General features: G+C 39.1%; 1 protein-coding gene across 1 annotated transcript in view; it reads right to left on the reverse strand.

Moving 5' to 3' along the window:
• The window catches only part of CUNH4orf50 (chromosome unknown C4orf50 homolog), an 83455-nt gene that overhangs the window by 22869 nt on the left and 50210 nt on the right, over nt 1-10376 (reverse strand). The window contains exons 7-9 of the mRNA XM_069075033.1: nt 8163-8336; nt 7357-7413; nt 2901-3083 (exon numbers count right to left, since the gene is read on the reverse strand). Coding sequence (XP_068931134.1) covers nt 2901-3083; nt 7357-7413; nt 8163-8336 — 414 coding nt within the window. The remainder of the gene's footprint in view (nt 1-2900; nt 3084-7356; nt 7414-8162; nt 8337-10376) is intronic.

Here is a 10376-nt window from a genome sequence, read left to right on the forward strand (position 1 = left end):
AAGGAAGGAAGGAAGGAAGGAAGGAAGGAAGGAAGGAAGGAAGGAAAGAAAGAAAGAAAGAAAGAAAGAAAGAAAGAAAGAAAGAAAGAAAGAAAGAAAGAAAGAAAGAAAGAAAGAAAGGAAGGAAGGAAGGAAGGAAGGGAAAGGAAGGAAGGGAAAAGGGATAGAAGATAAGAAAAAAGGAAGGAGGCAGGAAAGAAGGAAGAAAAGAAAGAAAGAAGGGAGGGAAAGAGAGAGGGAGAGAGGGGAGAAAGGAGAAAGGGTGAAAAAAGATACTTTTTTTTAAAAGGGCTAAAATCATCTTATCATACATAAAAACTAGTAAATACTTTATATTAGCAATATATGTCTTAGGGATCTCTAAAGTCATTCCTAGCAAAAAATCCTATGATCCTATGAAATTTAGGAACCATATCTCATTCATTTCTCTATCTCCTACAGCACCTGGCTCTGTGACCTACATATAATAGGTTTTGAATAAATGCTTACTTAGAGTCACACAAAGTTAGAACTGGAAAGTAACACAGAAATCATGTTAGACATGAAACATCTAAGACCATACAACAAAGTTAATGACAGAGTTGGTACTAGAACCTAAATCTTCAGACTCCAGACTAATACCCTTCCCTTAAAACTCTGATATTGCAAGAATTTACTCTCTTTCATTGTTGCTTTACATTTTCCCATAGGTATGATCTTACCTCTCCAAAGAAACTTCATATTCCTATAGGTCAGAGTTTCTACATTATTCTACTATAGACCATTAACCCATTACCATAAGCTCTGGTTTTAATGTATTATTAAGTTAAACCTTAGAGACTTTTCAAGAACTACTGGTTGAGAATCACACTCCCATCCTCCCCCACCAATGATGTTTCCTACCCCAGAACCTTAAAATTTTCCTCCTTGTGCCCCCATCCTTCCAAGGTCTAATATTTAAGGTCTTTATAGAGCAGGAATTCTTAAATTTCTTAATTTTAAATTAAATTAAAATTAAATTTCATAAAAGTGGCCCATGAACCTAGATGGGAAAAAATTATGTCTTTCTTTCTAATATAACTGCTTTCCTTGGTATCCTTTGCAGTTCATTTTATGCAATTAAAATGGACAGCTAGGTGGCACAGTAGATAGAGTGCCAGGTTTGGAGTGAGGGAGACCTTTACTCAAATCCAGACTCAGATACTTACTAGATGTGTGACCCCAGGGAAGTCCCTTAACCTTATTTACCTCAGTTTCCTCATCTGTAAAATGGGCTGGAGAAATAAATAGCAAACCACTCTAGTATTTTTGCCTACAAAACCCCAAATGGGGTAACAAAGAGTTGGACATGACTGGAATTTCTGAACAACAACAGCACATATTTAAAAATATTATTCTGAAGAATGGGTCCACAGGTTTTGCCAGATTTCCAAAGGGGTTCATGCCCCCACACACACGCACAGAGGTGTGTAGCACTAAAAGCTTTACTATAAAAGTAGGTAAAGGGGTCCCCTCAAATTCCATTGTAAGCAGTCAAATTTGCATGTAATTTGCATACACTACATCATGGGCATAGGGATGTTCTTTGTTCCATTCCACAGAAAGACTGCAAAAATAGACAGACAGACAGACAGATAGATAAATAGATAGATACATAGATAGACAGACAGACAGATAAAATGTACAACAAAGGACTCGTGGTAGATGAGAAATAGTCAATGTAACTCTGCATCCCCTCTGGTGAGTGTCATCTTACTTCTCAGGGGCCAATAAAGTCCTCCAGACTCAGTTACCTCATGACTCAAACTTCCCAGGAAATAAATCTTATTGGGGTTGCTAGAGTTAGGCCCCTTTCCTTAGGCTCTGCACAGCCCAAATAGCTCACTGGAATAAACAAGGGGAAGTTCTAGGTTGCTCATATGCATTGTGGTTTTAGCTACTGGAGATATGTGCTTCCTCCTTCCAAGCCTAGCACAGCATTGAGCCTATAGTAAGTGCTCATTCTATTGCAAGTATGTGAAAACAGTGCAAGTCCAAAGCTCACATTCAAAAATAACTCAACTTAGTAAACATTTATTAAAGCACCTGTAAGTGCATTGAGTGCTAGGGGAATGCTATATAATACAATGGAATTAAATAGATATGATATAAAGTCTTCTCTCAAAGATCTTGCAATCTAATTAAAGGTTGTATTTAGTGCAAAAGAAAGATCCAAGATGGCAAAGGCTGCTTTCAGGTTTGAGTGAGGGCAGGTGAAATCGGGAAAGTATTCATAGAAACAGTATCTGAATTGATCCTAGAAGGAAGGGGAGAATTTAATAGGTGGAAAATGGGGAGAAATTGAGGAGGAGAAGGAGGGGACTCCACTGTAGGTTACTGGGGATAGTATAAGCAAAGTTCAGATATGGAAAGTGAGGAGGGGGAGGGGGAAGGGAGGGCAGAGAGATGGGCCATGGGGAGTAGTACAGTTAGCTCAGAAGGTGAAATGAATATATAAAATAGCATGAGAGATGGCTGAAAAGATAGATTGGAGCCAGACTGTGCAGGACTTCAAATGAAAGGATGCAGAATATATATTGCCTTTAGTAGACAATGGAGAAGTCATTCGAGATGTACCAGATCACATGGCTAGTGAAAGGCTGATTCTAATGAAATGGGGGAAATGTTCTTAAAAAAACATCCATTCACATATGAACCAGTGCAAAGGGGCATAATCTGAGGAACAAGGCAAAGAGAACAGGACATAGAGAAAGCTGTTAAATATTTTCAGAAATTAATATTGGAAATGAATGTGAGGTTTGGACAAAGGCACCTGGACCAGCAAGTCTTTCAGTTTGGATGAAGGAACAAGTGTACAGAGTGACACAGTGGAAGTTATGGCTGGAAATGTCAGTGAGACAGGTGGAGTTGATGGCATTTACCTCTCTGGGGTCAGAAGACATGAAGGTAGATGCATAGGTGGCCACAGCAACATCATCCACCAAAGCCCTTGCTGCCTGTGAAAGCTGCAGGTTCTCAATTCCATGTCTGTGCAATTCCTGCATCAGCAAGGTGACCAAGTTGTTTCTATCTCGGCATTTCTGGACCAGGGAAGCCACTTTTGCCTAAAAAGGACAAAAACAACAAAGGATCCTATGTGGCTACTCAAGGCTCTCATCAAAGCTCAAATGTCTATGATGCTGGAGGCAGGAGAATTCATTTCCATATCTGAGAAAATATCTAATTCATCTTCACACTAAGGTTTTATATATCACGTCATAATATACCTGGTTCCGTGGATAGAATATTGGACTTGGAATCATGAGACCTGAATTTTTATCATGCCTTAATCATTTATCCCCAGGAGATCATGGAAAAATCACTTAACCTTAGTTTCTCCATCTGTAAAAATGAGTATAACTGTACTTGTACTGCCTTATTTACAGGTTAGTTATGAAGAAGGAAGTTTGCAACTTTAAATGCTATAGAGTTGTGAGATTATCAGGTAATGGTGAGTATTCTTCACACCCTCTATCTTCTTTTCTACTATTTCACCAACATCGCTGCAGAATGGTAATAGGTCCCTTGGGACTGAGGGCTGTGTTGTATTTCTCTTTGTTTCATGGGTTGTCATGGCCAAAGGATTCATGACCAGGAGGCCAGTCTAATGATAATAAGCTCTTCTGCACTTAGATGGACTGTTCATTGGAAGGCAGATTTTGTCTTTTGCCAGGACCATATGTTGCTCTATGTCTGTGAGTCATGGCGCACTGGAATGTCTAAAGATTTTTAAATTAGTATAATAGAGAAGGCAAAAGGAAAAGGTACATGGTGAGTGTAATTAAATTGTAATACATAATAAATAAGGAACCCTGAAGATTATATAAAAGATGACACCAAAGAAATATGCAATTAAAAAAAAGAAGATGGAACTAGTAATGAAAGAGAACTAAGCAGAAACAGCCTTTGTGCTCCACCAATAAACTTGTGGTAGCAAGAAAAAGTGAGGAAGGCTCCCAAGCATGGTGAGTAGATGGACCAGTTGGGGAAACCAATGGGAAAGCCTGGACAAGAATCAGTCAGTAAGGATGGGGATGACTGGGTTGTGATCTGCATTTTGGAGGGATCATCCACACTGATACACTGATACTGTCCCAGGTCCAGTTGAGTTCGGGAGAAATTATCTGTATTAGAACAAGGAAGTAGAATGAGGAATGAGAAGGGAAAGCTGTCCAGGCATGGAAGACAGAGAGTGAAAAGGCAAGAACTGGGAGACAGAGACAACTGCTTTCCCTCCTCACCCTCATCTTTATTTCCTGGCTTCCTCGACCTCCTCCAAAATTCAGCCCAAATCCCACCTTCTGCAAGAGGCCTTTCTAGGTACTTCTCCCTCTCCCCCACATGATGCCTTCCTCTGAGACTATCTTCCTTCTATGCTGTATGTGTCTTGTTATTTACATGTTATTTGTTTAGTAATTATTTACACGTTATTAGATTATGGGATCCTTGAAGGAAGGGGATGTTTTTTTTTTCTTATTTTGTGTATCCCCAACAGTTAGCAGGGTATCTGGTATCTATTAATACTTAATAAATTGCTTGTTGACTAACTGTACCACAATAATGGAACTAGAGATTAAAAGTCCAGGTATAAGCCTGAATGACTATGTATGGGCTCCCTCTAATGGCAATCTAAGAGTTAGCAGAAATAGTCATGGAGTGCGTGTGACTGATAACATAAAGCAGCCAGCATCTCATAGAATCACATTCCTAGAAAGAAGACTCAGAGGCCATGTAATCATTCTCAAAACATAAGCCCCATTCACAGACATGGGATTATTCAGCTTCTGTTTAAAGACCTCCAGGGATGGAAAATTCACTACCTCTTGAAGCAGTCCATTCTACTTTTGGACAAATCTAATCACTAGGAAGTGATAATATGAACCATAAGAAAGAGGCTTGTCTTAGGCCAAAGTATCAAGTAAGTGAAGGGTATATTAACATTGCCTCCACTCTCTCTCTCCCCATGCATCTACTGACCCCACAGCCTTCATGTGCAGTCATACTAAGCAAAGGAAGCCTCTGGTAATATGCTTCATTTGTTTCCCTCCTTCATCACAATTCACCCCTTCTAGATTGTTTCCTACTGGGGCTTTTGTGAAAACAGTGTGGTATATACAGAGAAATCAATTTCTGGGGGGAAAAAAGGACTAAGCTACCTAATAGGTATTATACTACCCTGGTAATGAGGACTTAACTTTTAAAGAATCAGAGAGGCAGAATGGCATTATGGGGGGGTGCGGGGGAGGGAGAAGAGAAAAATATACTGGATGGGTACAGGGGTTCCAATCCTTCCTCCACCATTAATTAGCTGTTTGACCTTGGTCAAGAGATTTGACGTCTCTGAAACACAAGTTTCTCCTCTATAAAAAAGATGAAATAGTGTCAAAGATTTCTTTCATCACTACATTCTATGAATAAATAAATAAATAAATATATGAATGTTAGGAAGCAGAAATGGGGAGATAGTATTGGTCAATACCACTTTCTAAAATCCTACCATATTAGGAACTCTTTTTATTGTTCCTTGAATGATAGCTCACTTAAAACCACTTTAAATACATTTTATTACTTGATCCTTAAAAACAATCATGTGGTCAGGGATTATTATTTCCATTTTACAGATAAGAAAACTGAGACTCAGAGAAGTCAAGTGATGTCCTCAATGGCATATGGCCAACACCTGGAAAAGGAAAGACTGAAACAAAATCTCCTAATGTCATCACAGTATAATGAAAAGAATACTGGATTTAGAGTCAGAAAGATGTGTTTTGGAGTCATAGCTCTACAATTTGCCAACTGTTGGTCAATCATTTAACCTTCTGCCCTGAATTTCAGTTGCCTTATCTATAAAAGCAGAATCTACTAATTCTCTACAAGTACATAATAGTTAGGGCAAGTTGGTTGCACAGTGGATAGAGCTCCAGGCTTGGAGTCAGAAAAACCTGAGTTCAAATCCAGCCTCAGACACATACTAACTGTGTGACCCTGGGCAAATCACTTAACCTGTTTGCCTCAGTTTCCTCATCTATAAAATGATCTGGAGAAGTAATTGGCATACCGCTCAAGTATCTTTGCCAATAAAATCCTAACTGAGGTCATGAAGAATTTGAAATGACCAAGAAGTAACAAGGTTATATTTGTATTGCCCACCTCACAGCATTTTTTTATGAGGAACAAACAAGAATGTATATGAAAAACCTTTGCAAATCATAAATTGTCATATAAATGTCAGCTTTTAGTTTTAATCATGGGATTAAAATAATCTCAAACTTAGACCTGAAAGTGACTTTAGAGGTCAATTCTTCATTTTACAAATGGAGAAGCCAAGTCCCCAGAAATGTTTTGTCTGAACCAAGGTTAAACAGATAGTAAATGATGGGGCCAGAATTTGACACTAGCTCGTAAGATCAGAGGATGAGAGCTGACGGTAATCTTAAAAGCTACCTACTCCAACCTCCTCATTTTTTTGATGAAGAAACTAAGTTTCACAGAGTTTTAAGTGACTTACCAAGATGATGTAGATAATAAGTGTCAGAGGTAGGATTTGAACACAGGTCCTCTGACCCTAAATCCTTTCCATGGATCATATTGCTTCCCCTTTAGATCTAGCTATCTAACATTCTCCTCTGATACCTTATCACCAATTTTCTAGTTAATCAGCCAATAAGCATTTATCAAGTACCTGTACTGTGCAAGTACTGTGATAGACACAGGTGACAGAATGACAAAAACACAACTGTGAACTGTGCCGGCCCTCAAGCATGAAGATGATGCTTTGAGAGCTCTCAAGGGCTATGCCAATGCAGCCCAAACACTGGAAGATCTTAGGAAATTGGCAAGGCTTCAAACATGGGCCTAGTAACAAGCCATGTTCCCAACATCTATGAGCCAGCTTGGCCAAGTGCAAGGATGCTGGGCGTGCATAAAGATGGCCAGAAGGAGATTTTTTTTTCAGTCATAGCTACTTAAGAAGTCAATTTACCAAGGCCTTGCAGGGGCTGTAGTATTCATTAGTGATGAACATGACCTCAAGAAGATTACATATGCCTTATAGATGTTATCTACACGATTCCACTTCCCCTTTATATCAGAGATCAGTCAAGGGAGGCAGGGGAGTGGTGAAAAGTAAATGATTATACCATGTGTAATGACTTCAGATGAAGGCTGGAGTCTTTGAATTCCACTGATTATAATTCTCCATCCTATACAAGACAAGAGTGCACTATATATGTGTCAGACCAGAGGAAGAATAGGAGACCAATATTCATTTAAAGTGTTCAATGGTAATCCAATTATAAGCACAGTTAGTCAAGACCAGACCAATCACAGATTGATTACCTTGAGAGGTGTCACAGCCAAGTTCACTTCATTTTTCCTCCTTCTGAGCTCTTCAATCTGAAATGGAGCCAGGGCATGGATTATTTTGATTATTCCCAAAGCAACCCTGCCCTATAGAGAACCATAAAAGGTAACCTTTGGGCCAATTCAGTACAAGTGAAACAAATATTTATTTTTCACCTGGAGCAAAAATAGTTGGGGGGGGTAGGGGAATAGCTGACCAGGGGTAAAATTGGGCTGGAAGAAAAGTGGTACAAACCTAGCCTCTGTGAGAATTTGGAGGGAGGTAGCCCTGGGATAAACGTGTCAGGACAATGGGATTGTGTTGGTGGTGACAACAGCCTACAATGGCAGGGGCTAGTGGAGGGCTGTATGAAGTGGGACTGGGCGATCACCATAGGTAGGAAGTGTCGCTACCCAGGACAAAGCCTCATTTTCCCAGTGCTAGTAACGGTTCTACTTCCAAAAGAGCACTCCACGGCATACAGCCCTGGACAGCTTTCATGTACATCCTATAAACAGAAAGTATGTGGTTCCCAAAAACAAAGACATTTGCTCCCCAAGCAGCTGGGGATGAAATTCAAAGTGCAAATCACCTCCCTCTCTGGGTCTTAGTTTTCTAATCTATGAAATGAGAGTTTTGGACTAAGTGATTTCTAAAATATGTCTGACTGTCATTCTTTACTCCAAACCTAACATTCTGTACTTTCTAAGGACTCTTCAAGATCTACATCTATGATATTCTCTGCCCCAAATTTTTCCTGGAGGACTAACAATCTTTAAGAAAGGGCCAGAAACAACAGTACCTTTTCTCTCAGCTGACCCTGAAGGTACCGAGTTTCACTCTGAGATGCCTGAAGTTCATTGTGTAAGGCAGTCTGATCTCTGAGCTGGGACCTCAGGGTTAATACCTGGTGGTGTAGAAGCTTACTGCTGGTCTTGGATTCTTCTTCTGGAGTGATGTTCTCAATATCATGGAGCTATAGAGATGATGTAATTAAATAGTATTAATAAATTATAATAATAAGGGAGGGGAGGGGATAAGAGCTTTTATTAAGAGTCTATGCTCCAGGCACTGTGCTACATAATTTATAATTATTATCCCATTTGATCCTCAACAACCCTGGGACATAGGCATTATTATTATCTCCACTTTACAGTTGAGGAAACTGAGGTAGACGGAGGTTAAGTGGCTTGTTCAGAATCACATAGTGTCTGAGGCTGGGTTTGAACATGGCCTAGTAATCTAACAAATTACTTCCTATTTTCAAAGACCAAACACTGTTTAGTTTATAATAATACAATAATGAAAACAGTTATTAACTTTTAAATCAAACATCAAATCATCACAAATAATCATAGTGCTACAAGAGGTTTGGGAAGAAAGATCATCTAATCCAAGGGTTGGCAAACTATGACCCATCAGTCCAATCCAGCCTGCTGTATGTTTTTGTATGGCCCAGGAGCTTTGAATGTTATATATATATATATATATATATATATACACACACACACACATATATGTGTGTATGTATATACATATATGTATGTATATACATATATGTGTATGTATATACATATAAATATCTCTTATATACCATTTTTTCGCTGGACCCCTGATTAATCCAGTCCCTTTGTTTTATAGATGATGAAATTGTGATATATAGAAAAGCAATATCTTGCCCAAGATCCTACAGCCTCAAACAGCCTGATTACAAATGTCAGAGAGGGGATTCCTACTTTAGCTATAGATTGAACAAGTGACTTCTGAGGTTTCTTTCAAGTCTAAATTTATAAGACCCCATAGAAGCTTTGGATAACAACTTCAATCCCAAATGAAAGGATTTCAGAAGTGCTATAGAAGAGACTTTTTACAAATATATATACATATATATGTATTATTAATGGAAATAATAATAGCTCATATTAAAACAGGGTCTTGAAAATACTTAGGGCCATTTTAAGGTTCAGTAGCTTAGACCACAGTAAAGCTAGGTGGACCAAGTACTAATCCTGGAGTCAGGAAGACATCCTCCTGAGTTTAAATCTGGCCTCAGTCACTTGCTAACTGCACAACCCTGGGTAAGTCACTTAACCCTGTTTGCCTCAGTTTCCTCATCTGTAAGAGGATCTGGAGAAGGAAATGGCAAACTTTGCCAAGAAAACCCCAAATGGAGTCACAAAGAATCAGATGTGACTGAAATGACTGAAAAACAAAGCTTAAAACAGCATTAGAACTTTTGAGACACCCCTGTATATCACTTTGCAAAGCTCACAACACTGATATAGGTAGTGTATTACTATCTCCATTTTACTAAAGAGGAATATAAAGTTAAATCAGTTGTGCACAATCATTTGCTCCCAGATAGTCAATGTCCTAGCTGGGAACCTTTGCCCCAACCCAAGTCCACAAATCAATCACTATCAAATAGCATAGTCTTTTCACTCTACTCCCCTCCCCCTACCTACATACAGAGGTAATTTCTAAATGTATGCTTTCTCTTGAAATAGGCTACCTACCTCCAGAAGATTAATCCACTCCCCAAGGACACCCTAGTCATCATTTAGCAAATTACTTAATCCAATTTACCCTCTAAACTCCTTGAAACCACTACCAAGCACCTTCCCAACTAGGGCAGGAATCAGAATATATCTGAAAGAGGACTATGCTTGGAAGTGAAAGAACTATCTGGCCAGAAATCGTGAGGGTCTTCCCCTCCAAGTTCTGATCAATATGGTTTTGAATTGAAATTGGAGAAGGAAGAAAAAAACTGCCCACGTATTTATGCCTTGAAATCTTTGCAGACCTTCCCTGTGTTCCAGAGAAGTCTTCTTTGGGGCTAAGTTACAGATCACACACCAATCAGTTTCTATGGACCTCCAAGAGCCTTTCTGGTTCCTTCAAGTGATGCAAATCAGGTACTTTCCAATTGAACCCCCTTTTGACTTTCTCACATCTGCTCCTGGTTGAGGCAAGTTATCTGTGGATCTTCTGATTTCCTTTTTTTTTTTTTTTTTTT

The sequence above is a fragment of the Petaurus breviceps genome, unplaced genomic scaffold, assembly GCF_028583685.1.
Source record: "Petaurus breviceps papuanus isolate PSGF00001 unplaced genomic scaffold, PetGlider_PUasm1.0 140, whole genome shotgun sequence".
Lineage (NCBI taxonomy): Eukaryota > Metazoa > Chordata > Mammalia > Diprotodontia > Petauridae > Petaurus > Petaurus breviceps.